Source organism: Zootoca vivipara, chromosome 3, assembly GCF_963506605.1.
Source record: "Zootoca vivipara chromosome 3, rZooViv1.1, whole genome shotgun sequence".
In the NCBI taxonomy this organism is placed as follows: Eukaryota; Metazoa; Chordata; class Lepidosauria; order Squamata; family Lacertidae; genus Zootoca; species Zootoca vivipara.
Window position 1 is genome coordinate 119,188,149 of NC_083278.1, and position 23,967 is coordinate 119,212,115.

The 23,967-nt window shown below is 48.3% G+C and overlaps 1 protein-coding gene across 2 annotated transcripts in view; it reads left to right on the top strand.

Annotated features, from left to right (window-relative positions):
- The window catches only part of SELENOI (selenoprotein I), a 67,463-nt gene that overhangs the window by 24,209 nt on the left and 19,287 nt on the right, over positions 1-23,967 (top strand). For both annotated transcript variants that reach the window (XM_035110738.2, XM_035110739.2), the window contains exons 2-4: positions 19,120-19,188; positions 19,927-20,035; positions 23,591-23,665. In XM_035110738.2, the coding sequence (XP_034966629.2) occupies positions 19,120-19,188; positions 19,927-20,035; positions 23,591-23,665 (253 nt within the window). The remainder of the gene's footprint in view (positions 1-19,119; positions 19,189-19,926; positions 20,036-23,590; positions 23,666-23,967) is intronic.

Sequence of the window (23,967 nt, forward strand, 5' to 3'; positions counted from 1 at the left end):
GCCTTGGAGGTCTACATGGCAGCTTGGCGAGGTGTATTCCTGTTGGTGTGATCACAGGTGGGGACTATGGTTATCAGGCCGGTTTAGGATAAGAGTGATTGGTGACCTTAAACCTTTTCACTCTTCTGATCTCTCCCACCCCCCAATGGTTCCTGGAGGCCTTGCCAGCCTTCGGGACTGTTGAATCTGCTTCCCAATGCCAGGTTGGTCCATAATATCTATTATTATTTTTATTATTATTACACTTAATTATGCCTCTCTCATGGGACCCAGGTGGCGCTGTGGTTAAACCACTGAGCCTAGGGCTTGCTGATCAGAAGGTCGGCGGTTCGAATCCCTGTGACAGGGTGAGCTCCCGTTGCTTGGTCCCAGCTCCTGCCAACCTAGCAGTTCGAAAGCACGTCAAAATGCAAGTAGATAAATAGGAACCGCTACAGCGGGAAGGTAAACGGCGTTTCCATGTGCTGCTCTGGTTTGCCAGAAGCGGCTTTGTCATGCTGGCCACATGACCTGGAAGCTATACGCCGGCTCCCTCGGCCAATAATGCGAGATGAGCGCGCAACCCCAGAGTCGGTCACGACTGGACCGAATGGTCAGGGGTCCCTTTACCTTTACCTATGCCTCTCTCATAACACTAGATGTCTTGGACATCCAACAAAGCTGAATGTTGGAAATTTCAAGGCAAACAAAAGGAAGTCTTTCACACAAAGCATAGTTAAACTGTGGAACTCTCTCCCCCAGGAGTGAATTGTCCACCAAGTTGCCTTTAAAAGACAATCAGGCAAATCATGGAGGGCTATCCATGGTTCCTGGCCAGGGTGGCTCTGCTCTGCCCCCACAGTTGTTGTCGTCTTCTTCTTTTTTGGTGATCACTCGTAGTTGAGAAAGGTTGTCTTCCATAAACATGTTCCTTCAGTAGCACCTTAAAGACCAACTAAGTTTTTATATTGGTATGAGCTTTCGTGTGCATGCACACTTCTTCAGAAGAAGTGTGCATGCACACGAAAGCTCATACCAATATAAAAACTTAGTTGGTCTTTAAGGTGCTACTGAAGGAATTTTTTTATTTTACTTCGATCCAGACCAACACGGCTACCTACCTGTTTCCATAAACATGGTTTTAGCAGTGAGTCCGTAGGCGAGAGGTAGCAATGCTTCTGGATCCCAGTAATGATTATAAAAGAGGCATACTGGCCATTGTTAAAATTCATAAAACTGGCGACTGCCAGAGACACGAGGTCCAAAATGCATGTGGCAATGAATCAATGGGCAACCCTACCAAGTAAATTTGGGGAGATTGGGAACCGCTGGTGGTCTAGAGGCATCCCCCTTGCCCCTTCCTGCCTCTTTTCCAGGAGGCTGCCAGCTCTCTGAGTGTCTGTCCCTTGTCTTGGGCTCTGGGAACAGGTTGGGGATTCTGAGTGTCCTTCGCACTCATTTGCGGAGATTGTCTTGGATGTGGCATTGAATGCCCCTGAACTGCTGTCCTAGGGAACAGAGTGGCTCACTCTGTGGTTGCCATGACAACCGTGGCGCTGTCCCAATGCGTTATCGGGTTGGTGCATGTGGCAGGACACCCTATTGATCTGCTTTTTCTCAGGCAGGGAAGAGGGAAGGGTGTTGGAAAATGGAGATTTTTTAACACACAGTCCTTCGTCATTGTCAGACCAGTGCCAAGGTTTAGGCTTTCAGCAGCCTTTTTCCTCCGCAAGGGGTGGGGACCTGTTAGGATGGTGTGGTTCCAAAGGCTGATGGATCCAGATGTATCTCGGAGGACTCTGGGCCGGGTGATTTTTCCATCTGATGTGGCTGGTGCTTCTTTCAGAGTCCCAGTTAGAATCATAGATAGAATCATAGAATCCTAGAGTTGGAAGAGACCACAAGGGCCATCCAGTCCAACCCCCTGCCAAGCAGGAAACACCATCAAAGCATTCTTGACATATGCCTGTCAAGCCTCTGCTTAAAGAGCTCCAAAGAAGGAGACTCCACCACACTCCTTGGCAGCAAATTCCACTGCCGAACAGCCCTTACTGTCAGGAAGTTCTTCCTAATGTTGAGGTGCAATCTTCTTTCTTGTAGTTTGAATCCATTGCTCCGTGTCCGCTTCTCTGGAGCAGCAGAAAACAACCTTTCACCCTCCTCCATATGACATCCTTTTATATATTTGAACATGGCTATCATATCACCCCTTAACCTTCTCTTCTCCAGGCTAAACATACCCAGCTCCCTAAGCCGTTCCTCATAAGGTATCGTTTCCAGGCGTTTGACCATTTGGGATGTGAAGATGACTGTAGCTGTTGACGCGATTATATATTGTAGTCTATTGCGTTGAAATTTAAGTTCCGTTGAGTTCAAATTCTAACCTCATAGTTACAATCTAAGAAATGAAGGAAGCAATAAAAAATACAGTTGGAAATAAATATGAATACAGTGGTACCTCATGTTGCGCACCCTCCAGGTTACAGAATCTTTAGGTACTTCCAGGTTTCGCCACATGCACAGAAGCGCTCTGCGTGCCATGCGCAGAAGTGGCAGCTCTAGTTACGGATTTCCCGGGGTGCGCACAGCACCCCCAAACAAATTAAATCTCCTGCCTTCAACTGTGCATCCCCAGACACACCATGGACCACCTGAATGAAGCTCACAGACCCCTGGACCACAAATCAGGAAGCCCACATAATTTTTCTCTTCTCGTATCACTAATTTCTCTCACACACCTGGTTTGCATGTGACCCTAGCACAAATGGCCAGGCATGAGTGTGTAGGCACTCCCAGGAAAATGGTGACTGCCTTTCCCAGGTGTTTAGGAGCTTGGCGCAGTCTCTCCTCACGGGACATATCCAGTGAGATATGTCCATTCAGCCCTCAGCGGCATCCTGTGACATTTTCGCAAGTCGTTTTCAATAGAATGTCATTTGCATCTCTTGCGCCAAGTTTCAGGTCCCCACATTCAATGCAGTTCCGTTAGTGGAGGCGTCCAGGGTGCTATTTGACCCGATGTCTTTCGATTGTTGAGGCCTAAGGATGTGGGAGAGGCATTTGGATGTGTTTGGCTGGTGGCTACCTTTGAAACGTAAGCTGGTCCAAAAGAGGGCGGCGAGGTTGCAATTGGGGAGTGGTAGATAGATATGATCTGTTTGGAGGTTTCTCATAATGGGCATCTAGGGGCACCATTGGCCTGATCCAGCAGATGCTCTTCTTGAACACAAGAACTCTCTTTCAAATCAGAACCAGTGAAGGCAGTGAAGGTCCTGTGTGAGTGCCTGGAGGCAGTTGGAGGATGGATGGCGGCTAGCAGATTGAGATTGAATCCTGACAAGACAGAAGTACTGTTCGTGGGGGACAGGAGGCGGGCAGGTGTGGAGGACTCCCTGGTCTTAAACGGGGTAACTGTGCCCCTGAAAGACCAGGTGTGCAGCCTGGGAGTCATTTTGGACTCACAGCTGTCCATGGAGGCGCAGGTCAATTCTGTGTCCAGGGCAGCTGTCTATCAGCTCCATCTGGAACGCAGGATGAGACCTTACCTGCCTGCAGACTGTCTAGCCAGAGTGGTGCATGCCCTAGTTATCTCCCGCTTGGACTACTGCAATGCGCTCTACGTGGGGCTACCTTTGAAGGTGACTCGGAAACTACAACTAATCCAGAATGCGGCAGCTAGACTGGTGAGTGGGAGCGGCCGCCAAGACCACATAACACCGGTCTTGAAAGATCTACATTGGCTCCCAGTACGTTTCTGAGCACAGTTCAAAGTGTTGGTGCTGACCTTTAAAGCCCTAAATGGCCTCGGTCCAGTATACCTGAAGGAGCGTCTCCACCTCGTTGCGAGAAGCCAAGTTGCAGGGAACTAGGCAGAGGGCCTTCAAGATGGTGGCGCCTACCCTGTGGAACGCCCTCCCAACAGATGTCAAAAAGGAAAACAACTACCAGACTTTTAGAAGACATCTGAAGGCAGCCCTGTTCAGGGAGACTTTTAATGTTTAATAGATTATTGTGTTTTATTCTTCTGTTGGAAGCCGCCCAGAGTGGCTGGGGAGACCCGGCCAGATGGGCGGGGTATAAATAATAAATTATTATAAATTATTATTATTAACACTCTTGATGCCCCGCCCCCACTGTCATTTCCAGCAACTGGTATTCAGAAGCATTGCTCCTTATGATGTGGTCGCTTCATTTTGTGTTCTGTATCCCAGCTGGAAGGATGAAGGGGCGTTTTTTTAAAAAAAAATTAAAGGGTTTTGCAGGAAAGGGCATTATTTTTTAGAGGTTTGTGCTTATTTTGGCCCTGTGTGCCATCTAAAACTCTGCAACCACAATAACATACTATGAAATGCCTTGGGAGCATGTGACGTCTGGCGTGGTCAACTCAGGGCCCGCCAGGCACCTGATACCTGAAACACAAGTTCCTCCAGGTTGCTAGTAGTCGTAGTCAGTGAGATATAAATACTTTCTTGGGTAGTATCCAGAGCAGTCAAGCTGCCTCCTTGCAACTGTGGGTTGACTGAGTTCATGTTGCCCCCGGTCTCCTCTCCTCCTCTGCTCGGTCCAAAATGTGTTGGTCCATTGGGATAAAAACAAATCTGAACCATCAACAGGATAATGCTCCTTGAGGAGGACCAGCTCAAAGCTTATAAAGTAGGTAGCAAGCTTCGACGAACTCATCTCCATGTTATGTTCAACAAAGGTGATTGGGCTTGAGGGCATGGTAAGAAAAAGAAGCCCCCAGTATTGGCCAAGGTGTCATTTCAGAAATATAGGGAATGTCATTTCAGATTTAAAATGGAAGATGTTCTTTCTTGTCTCATGACTATGGTTGGCATTCAACTGTAGGTTTTACTTGGCATATACCAGGCATAGGCAAACACTGGCCCTCCAGATGCTTGGGACTACAATTCCCATCATGCCTAGCTAACAGGACCAGTGGTCAGGGATGGTGGGAATTGTAGTCCCAAAATCTGGAGGGCCGGAGTTTGCCTGTTGTTGTTGTTGTTTAGTCGTGTCCGACTCTTCGTGACCCCATGGACCAGAGCACGCCAGGCACTCCTGTCCTGCACTGCCTCCCGCAGTTTTGTCAAACTCATGTTCGTAGCTTAGAGAACACTGTCCAACCATCTCGTCCTCTGTCGTCCCCTTCTCCTTGTGCCCTCAATCTTTCCCAACATTAGGGTCTTTTCCAAGGATTCTTCTCTTCTCATGAGGTGGCCAAAGTAGTTTGAGGAGTGCCTAAGCCTGGTGTATACCCACTGACGTTAATGCATCTAGCGAGGGCCTTCCCAGGTCGCTCAGACGGCAGAGCACAAGACTCTTAATCTCAGGGTTGTGGGTTCGGGCCCAACATTCGGGGCCAAAATGATTCATGCACTGCAGGGGGTTGGACAAGGTGACCCTCGTGGTCCCAACTCTACAGCTCTATGATTCTACGTTAATTTCAGTGGGTGTATTCTGAGTAACCCTAGTTGAATACAACCCATTGTGTATATGGGATGGGAGTCTGATACGCATGTGGGACGGGCTCCATGGTGCTTGCCTCCCCCTCAAAAGAAATGAATGGTTGGGCCAGCAAATTCACATTGCATGGTGCTAAACTGCTCCAGCGAGCAGAGTGGTATAGCCGTCCACTTAATATATAGCCGATATGTTTTTCAGTCCATATTCGTGGCAGACCAGTTTGCTTTGACACCGGCTTGTAGGATCAGTGGCTCTGACTCAGAGCATTCTTAGAAAACACTAAGGATATGGGAATGCTGGCACAGAATTGTATCCCGAAAGCTCTGATCAGTGATCCTCTATCGATCTGCGTTGCGTGAAAGTTCAGGCAGATGCAGCCTAGATGCAGCATCCTTCAGACAAGGGTGAGCTGCGATGCAAGCTCGCCCGTCTATTTCAGGATGAATTATGATGCTTGGCATTTATGCAGCGCACTTCAGGTTATTTCTGTAACCCTTAAAACACTTCAGTAAGGTAGGCAAGTGTTCTCAGCCGTCGTGAGTGGATTTGCAATGGTGGTATTCCCACCCTAGGACAGAGAACGCAAAAGCACTTCATGGCATGGCAAGGGCGTTTGTGTTGGCTTGAACTGCAGTCCTGCTGGGCATGTTCAAACCCTTGAGTGTGCCTGAAGTGGCTCCTTGGATCATGGCCACAGAGAGCTTGCCACATCCAATAAAATATTCTAATTTATTCCCTTCCTTCCCCCCCCCCCACCCGTGTGTGTGAGAGATGTGGCAGTGTAATTTGTTGATGGCTTCCATATGGAAGAAATAGCCTGAACTGGTTAAAGGTATGACCTCTCATACTAGATGGGACTAGATGAATCCCAAGCGGGGCTTTCCCCCTCCCTAAAATAGCTCAACAACTTTGACCTGAACCCCAAAAAGTGGGGGTAGATTACTGCCAGTTTTTAACTCTGTAAGTAGATCGCAGGCTCTTGGGAGTTGGCCAACCCTGGACTAGATCATTTGAAATTAGCTGCAGTTCATTCATTTTCAACACTGTATTCTTGTGGCGCTGTGGTTAAACCACAGAGCCTAGGGCTTGCTGATCAGAAGGTCGGCGGTTCAAATCCCTGTGGCGGGGTGAGCTCCCGTTGCTCGGTCCCAGCTCCTGCCAACCTAGCAGTTCGAAAGCATGTCAAAATGCAAGTAGATAAATAGGAACCGCTACAGCGGGAAGGTAAACGGCGTTTCCATGTGCTGCTCTGGTTCGCCAGAAGCGGCTTTGTCATGCTGGCCACATGACCTGGAAGCTGTACGCCGGCTCCCTCGGCCAATAATGCGAGATGAGCGCTGCAACCCCAGAGTCGGTCACGACTGGACCTAATGGTCAGGGGTCCCTTTACCTTTTATTCTTGTTATAAAAAAGCGTGCCTAGACATTCCGTCGTTGTGCCCATGACCGGGGTTTAAGGTCCCATTTAGCTCCTAGCTTCCATATCCCAGAAACTGCGATATGGGGTCCCTTCCAACTCTACAATTCTATGGTTCTATCAGTATGGCTTGAAGGGTGAGAAGCAGCAGCAGCAGCAGCTTGGCAATTCGCAGAGGTTGTACAGAACTACTACTTAGGTTTTCTCACCCAGAGGCCTCTAATGAAATCTGTTTGTGGTCTTCACCTACCTGGGACAAGGTTCGGACCGCCTTGGCTGTTCTTGACCTACCTAGAGTTGCAACACAGGGGAAGCAGCCCCTGCAGACACCATTCCTTTGCTCTCTGCAGTCCTGGAGAGATCTTTGCTTTTGCCTTGTCACAGGCCTTACTCCTAAGAAGAGCCTAGTGCCGCTGAATCAAACCAAAGACCGGTATAGTCTTCCTGCTTCCCACAGTGACTGAGAAGAAGACCACAAGCAGGCCATGAATGCAACAGCACTCGGTGGAAAAGGAGGATTTTGAAGACTCAAACCTTGGCTTTCAAGGCTAAATTAATTTTTATTTAGCATGTTTTTAATGCTACTTCTATGCTACGCTGATTTATAAAGCATTTCGAACAGTTGAAAAGCAAAGTGCAATCCATTAAAAAAATGACAAGCAGTGAAATCTAAAACGGTTTGACAGACGACAAATAAAAAGCAGCACGTTTTATCCTTTGCAAAAAGATCCAGCAGAGCAAACATATTTTGCAGGTCTCCGAAAAAGAGGCAAAACAAAAACGACAGGTAGCCACAGTGATATAGCACACCTTTTATTAGGAGCATCTACATTTTTGCAAAATAGTGAGCAAGGTTGAACAAAGGCGACTCTGGAGTGTGAATCTAAATGGGGCCACAATTGAAGCCATTTCCCAGGCAGAGAGAGCTTTGAACGGAGGGGATTGGCTTAGTCCAGAATTTGCATTTCAGCGAGCACGTTGACAGCTCTCCTCTGCTCTCCTCTGGGATCCTAGCGGAATGATGAAAGCCTTGCAGCTCAAGCAATGCTTTGGTGTGCTTCTGCAATGCGCACAAAGGACGGAGATCTGGGAATGGCTCTCCCTCGAGCTTGCCAGCCGCTGCCGCCTCTTGCTGACATGTTAGGAGGCCAGCATGATGTGCTGCAGCCCCAGAGAAAAACGCCACAGGGCTTTGGGCAGGGCTGCTTCACTTGCGCGCAAGAGCCGCCTTCTCCCCATCCGTCTCCCTTTGGGGTGAAAGGGAATCCAGCAGCTTCTCCCCTAGGGAGGAGGAGGAGGAGGCCCCCTCTTGCATTGCATCAGGTGTGGGTTGTGAATGACCCTGATGTTGGGAAAGATGGAGGGCACTAGGAGAAGATGGAGGGCACTTGGAAAAGACCCTGATGTTGGGAAAGATGGAGGGCACTAGGAGAAGGGGATGACAGAGGACGAGATGGTTGGACAGTGTTCTCAGAGCTACCAACATAAAGTTGAGGAAACTGCGGGAGGCAGTGGAAGACAGGAGTGCCTGGCGTGTTATGGTCCATGGGGTCACGAAGAGTAGGAAACGACTCAACAACTAAACAACAACAAAGTGCTGGGCTAAATGCATCTCTCTCTTCTTCTTTTTTCACGAAAAATTCTGCAGGCAAAAGCCAGTGATGCCTGATGAGGTTACGGGGCAGAGTTGTACCTAGTTGTACCTGGGGAGGCCAGAGAGTGGCATCTGGCTGCACAGAGATGGGCTGGATGTGGTGATGCAGAGAACAAGTGGCATAAGCAGTGGATCATGCACAGCAAGCTTTGCACCCCATAATTCCTCCTCCTGCACAAGGCTGCCTCCCTCCTCTTTGGAGCACCCTGGCTCCTTGAAATTGTCATTCAGCAGCCTCTGCCTTCTGAAACTTCCCTCAGGCCACACACACATTTCAGTCCCAGGTTTCTATCCAAAGGGGCAAGGAACCTGCCTTGGAAACGCAGAGTTTCTTGGAAATCCTTCACCCTAGCCAACATGCGTTGTTTGCCAGCAGCTATAGAAGGGTTGTGTGTATTAATATAGTTCCAAGCAGGTTTAGAATGAAGGCCAGGCCTGGAGTAGTTCCAATTCTGTGTTGGAAAAAGAAAAACGGGAGCCAGTGGGAACTTGTTTTGGATTACAGGTAGGTAGCCATGTTGGTCTGAGTCGAAACAAAATAAAAAAATTACTTCAGTAGCACCTTAAAGACCAACTAAGATATCTTACGAAGTGTGCATGCACACGAAAGCTCATACCAAAATAAAAACTTAGTTGGTCTTTAAGGTGCTACTGAAGGAATTGTTTTATTTTGTTTTGGATTGTTTGCAGTGGTCCTCACTTAAACTCCAGATACATGAGGGGTACAAAGCAGAGGCGTCACTCTTGCAAATAGTCTAATTATTTTTACAGGAACAGATCCCTAATAAGGGTAGTCCACACCTGCCGCAATCCAGGCCTACGGTCAAATGCAAAATGTTCCATAGTTTAGCATCCAGCCCATGGGTACCCCTTCCTAGCTTAGAACTTGGAGTGTGGGTTGATAGTTTTGATACTGGCTGGTTGTTGTTTTGCTGTTACGTTATGCATTTTGTGCCTTTGTGTTGTAAACTGCCCTGTGATCTTCGGATGAAGGACAGAGTTAAACTGTGGCACTCACTTGTGCAGGTGACGGCGAAAGCCAGAAACCTAGATGGCTTTCAAAGAGGCGTGTAAGTCAATCCATGGCCAATATCCATGATGGCTGGGCCGGGCCACCACACTCAGAGGCAGCAATGTATCTGAATAACAGTTGCTGGAAACCACAGCAGAGGGAAACACTCTTGTGCTGTGATCCTCCTTGCAGGTTTTCCGTGGACATCTGGTTGGCCAACCTCCGGCCCATGGGCTGGATCCGGCCCACGGGCCGCCTGCTAGGCAAGTCCCCTGCATGCTGTGCTAAACCGGCACGGGGACTTGCCAAGTGGTGCCGGAAATTGCATCTGCGAACGCACAGATACTAGAAACTGCGTCTGCGCATGCCCAGACACCAAAAATCACTTCTGCGCAGGCGCAATTTGCGGCGCCACGGACATGCGCAGGCACAATTTCCGACATCGCGCTACGCATGTCCAGCCCACGGACAATAATGCGTGGGAATGATCCGGCCCACAGCTGGAAAACCTTGCTGACCCCTGCCGCAGCCTCTAGAACAGGCATAGGCAAACCCGCCCCTCCAGGTGTTTGGGGACTACAACTCCCATCATCCCTAGCTAACAGGACCAGTGGTCAGGCATGATGGGAGTTGTAGTCCCAAAAGATCTGGAGGGCCAAGTTTGCCTATGCCTGCTCTAGATGGAGGAGAGGGGTACTGTTACCATGTTTTTGAATTCAGACGTCAGCACGGGCTCAAGTTAACCTTCCATTTGGCCCTGAGATGCTTTGGGAAATGTTAATCCTTTGAAAGGGTTGCATATATCTACCAACAGACTTGTGTTTTTATCCTGACCGAGAGAGGTTTGGTTTTGCTGTCTTCCGACTAAAGAAAATGTTGCTTCTGGCTGATTTATAATGGGCTTAGTAATTGAACGTGGCTAATTAGAAGGGGCATTATTGTAGGGCAGGCTTGAGCAAGAGACACTTGAGCCTCGAAGCTCTGCAGCGCTCGTAATTCTGCAGAGAGATGATAGCTGGGAGGAAGCCTCATCAAAAGGCAGTTTCTGTCACTTGGCTGTGGAACAGCGCTTTGCTTTGCTTTGCTTGATATGGCTGCCCATCAATATAAATTCTCTCAGAGGCTTGCAAAATCAATTCTGCAGTATTTTTAAATACAAATTAATTAAAGCAAAAAAAACAACAACCGGTAAGAACAATACCCTATTACAGAGACAGAATAAAACCGTTTGAAGCTCAGCTCAAAGCTACACTTTGAGAGACTGCATAAGGCTTACTTGAAATTGCATTGAAACAGCAAAGGTCTGCATTTACTGTGAAATATTTATAGTTTTTCTGCAGGGGAATATAATCCCCCCCCCCATGCCCCCAGTAAAATAGACTTGGATTTTTATATTTGCTGTTTTGTAGCCAATGCTTTTATAAATAAGAGAGGAGATTGGCATGATTTTTCATTGACTTCTAATGATCCTTACCTCTGTGATATACTGTAATTATTTATTCTTCTGAGTTGCTGTGGACTCTCCTTTGCTGGGGGTGAGTTGCGCGGTGGCTAAGATCGCTGATGATGCTAAATGGTTCCGGGTTCTTAAAGAGAAAAAAGGATTGTGAAGAGAGCTCCAAAAGGACCTCTCCAAAGTGAGTAAATGGGGCAGCAAATTTAATGTAAACAAGTGCAAAGTTATGCACGTCGAGGCAAAAAAAACAATCTTAAATTTCACAAATAGGCAACTCCTCATTTTAACAGGTGTTGCATTCTGAGGCACCAATCCCACCCTGCTCCGCCCCCTTGCAATGCCGAAACTGCTGCGCACATGCCAGTCGTTCTCAGATGGGGAGTTGCCTATGCTCACTTGTGGGGTTTGAACCAGTGGTGATGATGGTCCAGGAGCAGGTTCTTGGGGTTGGCGTGAATAGCTGGATGAAGACGTCAACATAGTGTTCAGCAGCTCTGGAAAAAGCAGGCTCCGTGCTTGGGAAACAATTACTTACGAAAACAATGTCAGAGTTATCGAATTATACACGCGTACAGCAAAGAAGACTGGTGTGTAATTTGCTCAGAATTGGAGAACATTCATTGATGAGACAAAGAAATCAAGCTCTTTTATTTTTTTGAGACCAGGGGTCGACAACCTAAGGCCCATAGGCCACAAGCGGCATGGGGGTCGTTTAACCGGCCACCCCTGAACCGAGCCGCCCGCTTGGCGAGTCCCCGCACACTGTGCTAAACTGGCACAGCACAGCGTGGGGACTCGCTTCCGCGGCGCCGGAAATTGCGCACATGCGATCCAGCCCACAGAGGGATCTCCGCTGGAGTGACCAGCCCAGGCGAGGTAAACCTTGCCGATTCCCCCAACAACATCCAACATTCGGAATATTTAATTTCTCATCTTCTAACATTGTGTATGCCATCAAATGCCAACAGTGCCCTTCAGCTCTCTATATTCGACAAACAGGCCAAACCCTACGCCAAAGGATAAATGGACATAAATCTGACATCAGGAACCACAAGACAGAGAAACCAGTAGGAGAACACTTCAATCTCCCAGGACATTCTATACAAGATCTCAAAGCAGCTGTTTTATTCCTGAAAAATTTCAGAAACAGACAAGAAAGAGAAATTGCTGAATTGGAACTCATTACCAAGCTTAAAACCACGGAGCCACCTGGGATGAACAGAGATATCGGATTCTTATCTCATTATGCATGATCTAGCTTTCTTTTGTGCCTCATTATGCATGATCTAGCTTTCTTTTGTGCCTTGCTCCCCCCCCCCCCCGCAGGACCAATTGCAGTCATCAGCAGTCGTTAACAGCCATCAACAGGTTCACCACTCCTATCAGCCCATCACCCATTCCCACCCCCACCCTCTGAATATAAATAAGGGTCTGGTTGATTCTGTTTCAGTGTATCTGACGAAGTGTGCATGCACCCGAAAGCTCATACCTAAATAAAAACTTAGTTGGTCTTTAAGGTGCTACTCAAGGAATTTTTTTATTATGCAAAATAAACTTCATGAAAAGGAACTGAGGGCCGTGCTCAGGTGCTTTCTTTGTAGGCTGGAATTGCAGGTATCTTGTGTTCTCTTGGCAGCGGCTGGGCTCTGAAACCAGAGCAGGTGCTTCTGTAATAGGACCGGAGGCTACGTGATATCCAGGCTAAAGATTACACCAGTAATTGTGTCCCAAATACCTTCCCTCCTGCCAGGTGAACTTCAGACCTTGCCAGCCAGCCAGCCAGCTGCCTCCTCCTCCTCCCCCTCCCCACCCCTCATTGCCAGAAAATGCCCCTGCATTGAAAGTCCCTTTCTCTGGAAACTGTGCCAGCCTTGTCCAACCTGGTGCCCTCCAGACATTTTGGACTGCAACTCCCATCAGGCTCGACCGTCGTAGACCTGCCGGCTGGGGCTGATGGGAGTCGTAGTCCTGACCACCCAGTTAGGCAAGGCTGGCATATAGACAGTTTAAGTAGCACCATGCTAAAGCTGTTTTCTGAAGGGGAAGCAGAAACTGTTAGTTTACTTCTCTAGGTGAAGTGTGTTGTTTTCAAACTGGAGCACAGAACTGTAACTAATCAATGGTGCTTCTAGAGAAAATGAGCCACTTGGCTGTGATGGAGATGAACTAGTTTATTGTGACGTGAGTTTTCGTAGGCTGGAAGTTCCTCCACCAAACTGGAGGCTGGAACCTTTTGTCCACCAGGTCTGCCTTAGTTTCCAGCCAGAAATGGAGTTAACATGGCCCCTTGACCATAGCTGCCAAGTCTCCCGTATTCCCCGGGAAACCCCCGTTTTTCCAGCCATTCTCAGCTGGAAAAACAGATTTTTTTGTTTTCCCCCGGTTTACTTACCGGCCGGGGGAGGCTCCTTCTGTGCATGTCTGGAGTCTCTGGTCATGCACAGAAGCGATTTCTGGTGCAGCGGCCATTTTGGAACTGGGCGGAGCATGCTCAGAAGCGACTTTCGATGCTGCTCTGCCCAGTTCCAAAATGGCCGCAGCGCGACTTCCGACGTGGCGGTCATTTTGGAACTGGGCAGAGCATGCTCAGAAGCGACTTTCGATGCTGCTCTGCCCAGTTCCAAAATGGCGGCAGCGCTACTTCCGGTCTGCCGATCCTTTATTTTTCCGGCAGGAACTTGGCAGGTATGCCCTTGACTCCAACACAGCACAGTGGTACCTTGCTTGTCGAACGGCTTAGTGTTGGAACAAATCGGCTCCTGAACGTCACAAATCTGGAAGTGAGTATTCCGGTTTGGGAACGTTTTTTGGAAGCTGAACGTCTTCCGCGGCTTCTGATTGGCTGCAGGAAGCCGCACCTTGGTTTTCGAACCGTTTCGGGAGTTGAACAGACTCCTGGAACAGATTAAATTTGAGAACCAAGGTACAACTGTACAAGGTTATGGATGATACCTTCCCTAGCTTCTGAGCTTAGAAAAAGGGCAGTATGTGTAAGACAAAGGAATGCTGTGTGATTTGGCATCTTTAGGATCTTGGCCTGCTTTCCTGGCTAGTCTGGGCCATTCCTTTGAAATGGTAAATACCTATCGATACACAAAAGATGCTCATTTGGCACATCTGGTTTGCAGTTAACGGTTACTTGCCAGACCAATGGGAAGGATTTGCAAGTGAAAGAGCTATTGGGAAAGGTTTTCCAAGATGAACAGAGATGGCTTTGGGATTGCTCATCCCAAATAATCAAATGAAGTGGAATTTTCTCAGGGAATATTTTCTAAATTTTGAAGGGCAAAGGATTGGTTTTCTGTGGAGTGTGTGTCTGCTATGTGTCTGCACCCTAATAAAATTATAACAGCCATGAAGCTTACCTTGGGCCAACCACCACCTCTCAGCCTAAACTGCCTCAAAGTTTACCTCGTATATCTTTGGGGCTGTCATTGGGGAGAGTGAAGTGGCCTCCGCTTCAAATGACGAATGCTGAAGGCAGCCTCTATGTTCAGGAGGAAAGACAAGGAGGTTCCTTCACGGAGGCCTGGGCTGATGGCTCAGGTTAGGAGTCGTAGTCATGCACTAACTCACTCTAAACCAGGGGTCCCAAAACTAAGGCCCGGGGGTCGGATGCGGCCCAATCGCCTTCTCAATCCGGCCCCCGGACAGTCCGGGAATCAGCATGTTTTTACATGAGTAGAATGTGTCCTTTTATTTAAAATGCATCTCTGAGTTATTTGTGGGGCATAGGAATTCGTTCATATTTTTTTCCAAAATATAGTCCGGCCTTCCCCAGGTCTGAGGAACAGTAGACTGGCCCCCTGCTGGAAAAGTTTGCTGACCCCTGCTCTAAACAGAGGCATGCTTAGCCTAACCTTGTACCAACCACTTGCAAAATAGTTACAGGTAGGTAGCCGTGTTGGTCTGAGTCGAAGCAAAATAAAAAAATTCCTTCAGTAGCACCTTAAAGACCAACTAAGTTTTTATTTTGGTATGAGCTTTTGTGTGCATGCACACTTCGTCAGATACACTGAAACAGAAATGACCAGACCCTTACACACACACACCCCTCTGAATATACATAAGGGTCTGGTTACTTCTGTTTCAGTGTATCTGAAGAAGTGTGCATGCACACGAAAGCTCATACCAAAATAAAAACTTAGTTGGTCTTTAAGGTGCTACTGAAGGATTTTTTTTATTTCACTTGCAAAATAGTAAGTGACCTGATTGTTTGGCTTTGTAAACTAAGTTTAGGGTTATTCTAGCCTACTCCTACTAATTGATTAAATTGAAACTTGCTCTTGATTGCCTTCAGGTTTGAAGATTGATCTGATTATCTTCTGGTGTGAAGATTGCGCCATCAAGCCAGCCTTCCCTCTAGTATTGCTCCGTCCCAGACCCCAGATCACCCAGCCTGCTTTTCTTCCTCCGCCTCCTATTCAGTACTTCCCATAATAGTAATCTGACACTCTGGTGCTTAAAAGCCCAAACAATTGAGAAGTGAATGGTCTGGGGCTGCATCTCAGCAGGAGCTGTCAAGGGAAGAATGAATGGGATTATTATCTTCATCTAATCCTTGGTGCTGTCCAAAATTACAAATATTAAGGTGGGACTGATCTGTGGCAGGGCTTGTTTGTGTGTAAACACTGGTGGCAGTGGTACGAAAAACTCAAACCTAACGCCACTATAACCCTCATTCTTCTCTAAAGTAAGCAGAATTCTGTGACCTCTTTAAATTACACATATGAAGCAAATTGCTAAGCACTGTAGACTTGGGTGTCCTGGTTGGGTTTTCCCTCCTCCCTTGCTCCTGATGCTGTCCTGGTCTGGCTTACCATTACGTCTCAACCTGGCCTCGTGGTCTGCTCCTTGCCAAAGAAACCATGAAAAGTAACAGGGCCAGCCCACCCGTGAGGCAAGGTGAGGCGATCGCCTCAGGCAGCAGGATCCACAGGGGCGGCAGATCCAGCAACCAAGGAATGCCTTGTTCGCTGCCACAACAGCGGCTGTAGCATGCTCCTTGGCCGCCTTCTCACCAGCCCCCTCAATGCCGCCTCGACAGCAGCCTCTCAGCGGATAGGAGAAGCTGCTGGTCTCCTATTCACCAAGAGACCAGGAGCAGCATCTTGGGGGTCACCCAGCCCAAACTGCCCCCTCCCAGGGTTCTCGTGTGGGTTAAATGGAGGGAGAACCATGCAATCCACTTTTAGCTCTGTGGAGAAAAAGGTGGAGTATAAATAAATATAGTAAGTAGAATCATAGAATCATAGAGTTGGAAGAGACCACAAGGGCCATCCAGTCCAACCCCCTGCCAAGCAGGAAACACCATCGAAAGCCTCTGCTTAAAGACCTCCAAAGAAGGAGACTCAACCACACTCCTTGGTAGCAAATTCCACTGCCCAACAGCTCTTACTGTCAGGAAGTTCTTCCTAATGTTGAGGTGGAATCTTCTTTCTTGTAGTTTGAATCCATTGCTCTGTGTCCGCTTCTCTGGAGCAGCAGAAAACAACCTTTCTCCCTCCTCTATATGACATCCTTTGATATATTTGAACATGGCTATCATATCAGCCCTTAACCTTCTCTTCTCCAGGCTAAACATACCCAGCTCCCTAAGCCGTTCCTCATAAGGCATCGTTTCCAGGCCTTTGACCATTTTGGTTGCCCTCCTCTGGACATGTTCCAGCTTCTCAGTATCCTTCTTGAACTGTGGTGCCCAGAACTGGACACAGTACTCCAGGTGAGGTCTGACCAGAGCAGAATACAGTGGTACTATTACTTCCCTTGATCTAGACGCTATACTCCTATTGATGCAGCCCAGAATTGCATTGGCTTTTTTAGCTGCTGCATCACACTGTTGACTCATGTCAAGTTTGTGGTCTACCAGGACTCTTAGATCCTTTTCACATGTACTGCTCTCAAGCCAGGTGTCTCCCATCCTGTATTTGTGCCTTTAATTTTTTTTTTTTTTGCCCAAGTGTAGTACTTTACATTTCTCCTTGTTAAAATTCATCTTGTTTGCTTTGGCCCAGATGTCTAATCTGTTAAGGTCATTCTGAAGTGTGATCCTGTCCTCTGGGGTATTAGCCACCCCTCCCAATTATAATAAGTAATAATCAACAAAATAAACTCCAGGTTTGCTGGTGGTGCTGAATTCCTGAGTATACAAACAGCTTTAAGGCTCTAACCCAGCCTTTGCCAACCTGCTTTTGACAGCAACTCTCCTGCTATCTGGGGCTGGTGGGAGTTGTAGGCAAAAACAGCCGGTTGGCAAAGGAGGTCCTCACCCCTCCTTCCTTTACCTGCAGAAAAGAATAGATTTCAGAAGAGAGCTTTGCTCAGCTGGAGGTATGGAGCCAACTAGAGCAAAGCCTTTTGGCTTTGCAGACAGGATGCTAAATGTTTGACAGGTTGCCTTCTTGTGTTCTGGGCCATTAGCAGTGGCTCACTAGACCCAGAAAGGGGCTCTTCCTCCTTCTTGTCTGCCATAGGTCAAGGCGCAATGTTTGCAGCCCTTCCTGCAGGGCCAAAATACTGGAATTGCTACAGCGCAGGCAAAGCAAAGCACTCGGCTTGAGGGATCCCTTCCACTTACTCCAAATGCTCGGGAGCAGCCTTTCCCGACTTCCGCAAGAAGGATAGAGATAATGGGATTTGAACAAATCTGCCAAGTGCCCCTCTGCCATTAAATGAAATCTCATTACCTCCTAAATCGCTTGGTAGTTCCGTCCTTGGAAACGGAACGGAGCTGGTGAGTCAGGTGCCAGGGAGGCTGGCCAGACGCCACTCCGGAGACCCAGCAGCGTAGCAAGGCATCACTCGCCCTGCCGGCCTGAAGCAGGCGGCTATTGCAGAGCAAAACTGACCTTCTGGCTGATGTTGCCCATTTCCCCAAGTGCTTCTGGGGCACGACATGACGTTTGAGAGGGGGAGGGTGCTTGGAAGCATATAGAGAGATGGGGTGGGATTATTGCAGCACCTTGGTGTGTTTAGGAGACTTCAAAAGTGCAGGTGTATGTGGCTGAGTTTCTGGCCTGTGGAGGCAGGTTGAGCCAGAACACTCTCCCAAAAGCAGCCTCTGCCAAGGGGGTGGGCACATGCCTTTGGCACCCACCACAATGGAAGAATTGCCCTCTCCTCCCATGCTTTATCCCAGCTTTCTCTAACCTTGTGCCATCGCTTTCTTTTGGAATACAGCTCCCATCAACGCTGGCCACTTTGGCTGTGTTGGCCTGGAGAGCACCAGGTTGGGGGAAGCTGGTGTTTGGTGTGCATCTCTCACTAAGAACATAAGAACCTGCTGGATCAGGCCAGTTCCCTAGAAGTGGGGAGTCTGCCATCGTAATGCTTGCTTCCCCCAGTACGTTTTGGGGACAGCCTGATCCCTGCATAGATCCAAGAGAGCTTCATTTGACAGCCTGTTCCCTCCAGCTGCACCCTGCACCTACCGTCTTTTCCCTCTGTCCCACCCCTTGCTTTGCTTATCATTTAGCCCAGTGGTTCCCAAAACGGGCCGTATCACCCACCCATCCCTTGGGGGGCTGTGGGATTACCTTGGGTGTGTGTGTGCTAAGATGCGGGGAGGGGAGTCTGGAGATGTAAAAGACTATCAGATTTTTAAAACCTGGTGTCACTATATCAAGTTATTTTTATTATTTATAAAATTTCTATTCCATCCTAAACCTGAGGACCACAGGGCATTTTGCGATATAAATCAGGAAGTGAAAACAATGACCCTTGCTCTCTCAATCTTTGTTCTTCATTAAATTTCATCCATTCTGTTGAATTAATTAAATAGTTTCAATTGGATTTCAAATAAGTGTGCAGCTCATTGTTCCTGTCTGGGTTTTCATTGGGTTACTGCCTTCGTCCGGGAGTTGTGCAAACCCCTGTCCCGAATAAGAGCTCCTTCCTATAGGACAGGGTGCACTGGGGATGAGTTTGGTCTCTCGGAAAAGTTCGGAAACTGCTGCTCCAGTGATTGTTCTGGAGGACTCAAAAGCTTGCCGGCCACCTTGATGCCATTTTGGTTGGCCTGATAAAAGCATGGCACAAATATGCATTTAGGTATTTCTCTGTAGCTCTTTCTAGAGAATCTTGCTGGGTTAGAAAATCGCCAGCCTAACCTCTCTCTCCTCTCTGTTTCCTTCACAGTACAGCGCTGTGGACAGTAACCCACTCTCCCTGTACGTCATGCATCCCTTCTGGAACACGGTAGTCAAGGTGAGTTGGCCCTCCTGCCTCCCTCCGTGCCCTGTCGAGCGTGCTTTCTTGAAGCTTGAAGTGGACCTGTTGGCATCCCTGTTGGGGGAGAAGTCACCAGAGATGCACAAGACCACATAACACCAGTCTTGAAAGATCTACATTGGCTCCCAGTACGTTTCCGAGCACAATTCAAAGTGCTGGTGCTGACCTTTAAAGCCCTAAACGGCCTCGGTCCAGTATACCTGAAGGAGCGTCTCCACCCCCATCGTTCTGGCCGGACACTGAGGTCCAGTGCCGAGGGCCTTCTGGTGGTTCCCTCGTTGCAAGAAGCCAAGTTGCAGGGAACCAGGCAGAGGGCCTTCTCGGTGGTGGCGGCTGTCCTGTGGAACGCCCTCCCATCAGATGTCAAAGAGAAAAACAGCTGAAGGCAGCCCTGTTTTGGGGAGGCTTTTAATGTTTAATTGTTTTATTTTATTTTTCTGTTGTAAGCCGCCCAGAGTGGCTGGGGAAACCCAGCAAGATGGGCGGGGTATAAATAAATTATTATTATTATTATTATTATTATTATTATTATTATTATTAGCTACACTCATGTCCTGGAGTCCTTTTTGTGTTGCCGCACGAAGGATAAGCAAGAAAGACGAACGTCACCCTAACTCTCAAGGGGAGTCTCTCTTCTCCTGCCTAAACGTCAACTGTACATGGCTGATCAATTAATGTGGGTTTTCTGCATGTGTCTTTGCTGTTTTCTCACAGATATTCCCTATGTGGCTGGCCCCAAACTTGATAACGTTTAGTGGCTTCCTCCTGCTTGTCTTCAACTTCTTCCTCATGGCATACTGTGACCCTGACTTTTATGCATCTGGTAAGACCGTTTTTCTTTAAACAACAGGAACAGCAAACGCTGTATACACATTTATGGGCATGAAAGTGATACGAGCGGAGATGGTGCATGTTCTTCACTCTGTCTCTGCGCATTGAAGGCATCTTGACTTCCTTGTGTCTACAGTGACACACTCAAACCTCAGTTCTGGACTGCAGGGGGGGGGGGGAAATGGCCCACGGCTGTCTCGTCACCCCACACATCTAAAGGGGAGCAGAGTATTGGGTGTTGCCTAAAGGCTGCCAACGCTGCTGGGAAGGGCTGGTGCTCTTGCGCTCAAATGCTGCTTGCAGGTTCCCCATAATGGGCATCTGGTCGGCCGCTGTGAGAACAGGGCACTGGACTGGATGAGCCATTGGCCAGATCCAGAGCCATTGGCCAGATCTTGAACTGCTGCCATAGTCCTAGCCCCCGTCATTGCAGGGGGTTGGGCTAGAGGTCCCTTTGGGTCCCTTCCGACTCTACAGCTGTAGGATCCTATCCAGGTTGGCTGGGAATGCCGGGGTGTTTGTGGTACCTATGCCTAGGGAGTTGCCTTCTAGCCTTGGAAACCTGACAGCTGGGAGGAGGTGTTGCTGGGAAACCTCTTTACAAACTGGATGATAAGCTCCAGGACTCTGCCCTTGGCTGGCATGAGCAGGGAGTTGTCAGTTTGCAGAGGTGATAATCACCCGTTATCTGATGGCCTAGACAGAGCTCTCTGTCGAAACCCTGCCAGGAGTGTTGTGGTCCTGTACTGGGCCTTCCCTGGAGGTGTCTCCTGTTCTTTGTTACAGGTAGGTAGCCGTGTTGGTCTGACGCAGTCAAAATAAAAATAAAATATCCTTCCAGTAGCACCTTAGAGACCAACTAAGTTCGCCATAGGTATGAGCTTTCGTGTGCGTGCACACTTCTTCAGATACCAGGATCTTCAGATACCTGTTCTTTGGCCTCTGAGCATCATTGGTCGTCCCACAAGTCGGTGAGGCTTGATTGACAACAATGACCTTGAACGCCACTAGAGATTCAGCGGGTACCTTCTGTTGTAACTTTTAAACCCCTGCCCCAAACTGAATTGCCAGGCCGATGCAGGCAATTAAGAAGGCACCTTTCGGCAATCGTTAATTGGCGTCTGTTTTAAACCTCTTATTGCAATGTGTTAATGGTTTTATTGCTGCAAACTGCTTTGATATTTTTTTTTCTGTTCTACAACGGTATACAAATATTATTATAAATAAATTAAAACACATACAAGCCCCATCTCCTGCCGGCCGCTCCTGTTGCTGCTGCTGCTTGTGTGGCCTCCTCCTTATCGTCCTTCACAGGGACATCTCGGGGAATTTTCCCAGTAAATTGTCCTGGATAGTCCTTGCAGCATTTCTCTTGCATGTTTCCAGTTAACCCATTTATTATCCTGACCTTCATTTCCGATGCCTCTTCAGTCTTGGGCAGGGATCCAGCCCCTCCCTGTATGTCAGCAAACTTCTTCAGCAGGGGGCCAGTCCACTGTCCCTCAGACCTGGGGGGGGGCAGAGTATATTTTGGGGGGGGGAGGGAGAACAAATCCCTACGGCCCCCAAATAACTCAGAGATGCATTTGAAATAAAAGGACACATTCTACTCATGTAAAAACACACTGATTCCCGGACCATCCGCAGGCCGGATTTAGAAGGCGATTGAGCCGGATCCAGCCCCTGGGCCTTAGTTTGCCTACCCATGTCCTATGCAACACCTGTCATGCTGGTGTTGAGTTTTAGCAGTCGTGTTTCTGGGGAACGTAGACAATCCAAGGCGGAGAAGCAATGTAGTGAGATTCTCAGTCCCTCTGTGCTTCTGTGTTTGTGAACGGAGAGGACACAATGCAGTTAGTATGGCTCCCACAGGTAATTGGTCTAGATCAGGGTTCCCCGACCTTGGGTCTCCAGCTGGTTTTATGGATAGATATCTTTCTTGTCATTAGATATCTTTCTTGTCATTGTCCCCTTGCGGGAACAACGAAATTACTCGGTTGCTACATCCACTCCGATAAAGCATTCCGCATAATCCAAAATTACAAAACCTAATTAAAAACAGTAAATATAATACAAAATAACAAGTAAAATAAGATGACTTCAAAGTCCAGGCTTTCCATTTAAGGCCAAAATCGCTCTAGAGAAGAAACTGTTCCTGAGACGGCTCGTTCTTGCCTGCATAGTTCTATATGCAGTTTTGGAACTACAACTCCCACCACCCCTAGCTAGCAGGACCCAGTGGTCAGCGTTGATGGGAATTGTAGTCCAAAAACAGCTGGAGACCCAAGTTTAGGAAACCCTGGTGTAGAGGTAATGGCCGTTAAAGCGTTGCCTTAATACACATTTGGGGATTTTTCTCACGGGCCAACACAGCCTTTTCTGCACAAGGCTGAAAGTGAAAGCTTCAGTTTGTAGGCTTCCGCAGGCTTTAGGCCCCTGGGGTTATCTTCCTGTTCTGGTCCCAGAAATGTCAAACGCGAATTGAGAACACCACTTGGGCTCTAGAGTTGAGCCCGCAGTCCAGCTTCTGTGGGCGGCCTTCCTCTTAGGCTTGGGTGCAAACGGGTGAGCATTGGCTTCTTGACACATACAAAGGTGGCAGGTTGTGAAGCCCTGGGTCATGGGTAGGCAAACTAAGGCCCAGTGGCTGGATCTGGACCAACCGCCTTCTAAATCCGGCCCGGGAATCAGTGGTTTTTTACATGAGTAGAATGTGTGCTTTTATTTAAAATGCGCATCTGGGTTATTTGTGGGGCTTGGGAATTTGTTCATTTTTTTCTCCAAAATATAGTCTGGCTCCCCACAAGGTCTGAGGGACAGTGGACCAGCCCCCTGCTGAAGACGTTTGCTGACCCCTGCCCTGGGTCTTCAGATGAAGGGCGGCATACAAATCTATATATATAAAAACGTAAGAAGGACATGTGGGTGTGTTTCCACTTTTCACCAAAACCGCTTGACCGATTTTGACACATCACATGCGAATGTCCGAAGGATATAGGAAAGTTTGCTAAGACAGATGTCGCACCTCCGCCAGGTAAAACCCCCAAAAAACCCTGTTCCAGAATGCACCTCTCAGCCAAAAGTGCATGCTGGGAAAAGAACCAGGTTACAAACCAGCACCCTCTAGCGGCGGCTACACTGGTACTGCACCTATAAAACCTTCCCTCTCAACAGCACCTTGGCTCCCGTTTACATACTAGGCTGAAGCCTTTACAGACTAGGCCGAATGGAGGTACTGACATGCCTGGGGGAGGGGACGGGATAGGTCAGGACACAGTGGGGCCAGTCACAGGGATGAGCCGGGGGTGGGGGGAGAAGGGGGAGTGATACGTCATGGGTCGGGGCAGAGGGGTGGTATCACAGGGATAAGCCGGGGAGGGGGTGGGATATGCCATGGGTCGGCACAGGGTGGGAGAAATCACAGGGATGAGCCACAGCAACGCGTGGTAGGGCCAGCTAGTATAATATATAATTATTATAATAACAATAATGATCATAATACCAATAATGATTGTGCAGCAAACTCAAAATGGTTTTCTTTCCACAGCACCCGATCAGCAGCACGTTCCGAACAAGGTGTGGGTCATGGTGGGCCTCCTCAATTTCATGGCTTACACGCTAGGTAAAAGCCGGTTCTTTACTGTATCTTTGTGTCTGTGCCTGCGATAGATAGAAGGGGGTATTTGCGACAGTGGTCTCAGCAGTTGTTGGGGCCAAACGACTAGCATCTTGATTTCAGCAAGGCCTCTGACAAGGTGCCCCATGATATTCTTGTAAAGAAGCTGGTAAAATGCGGGCTAGACAATGCTACCATTCAGTGGATTTGTAACTGGCTTACTGACAGAACCCAAAGGGTGCTCATCAATGGCTCCTCCTCATCCTGGAGAGTAGTGACTAGTGGGGTGCCACAGGGTTCTGTCTTGG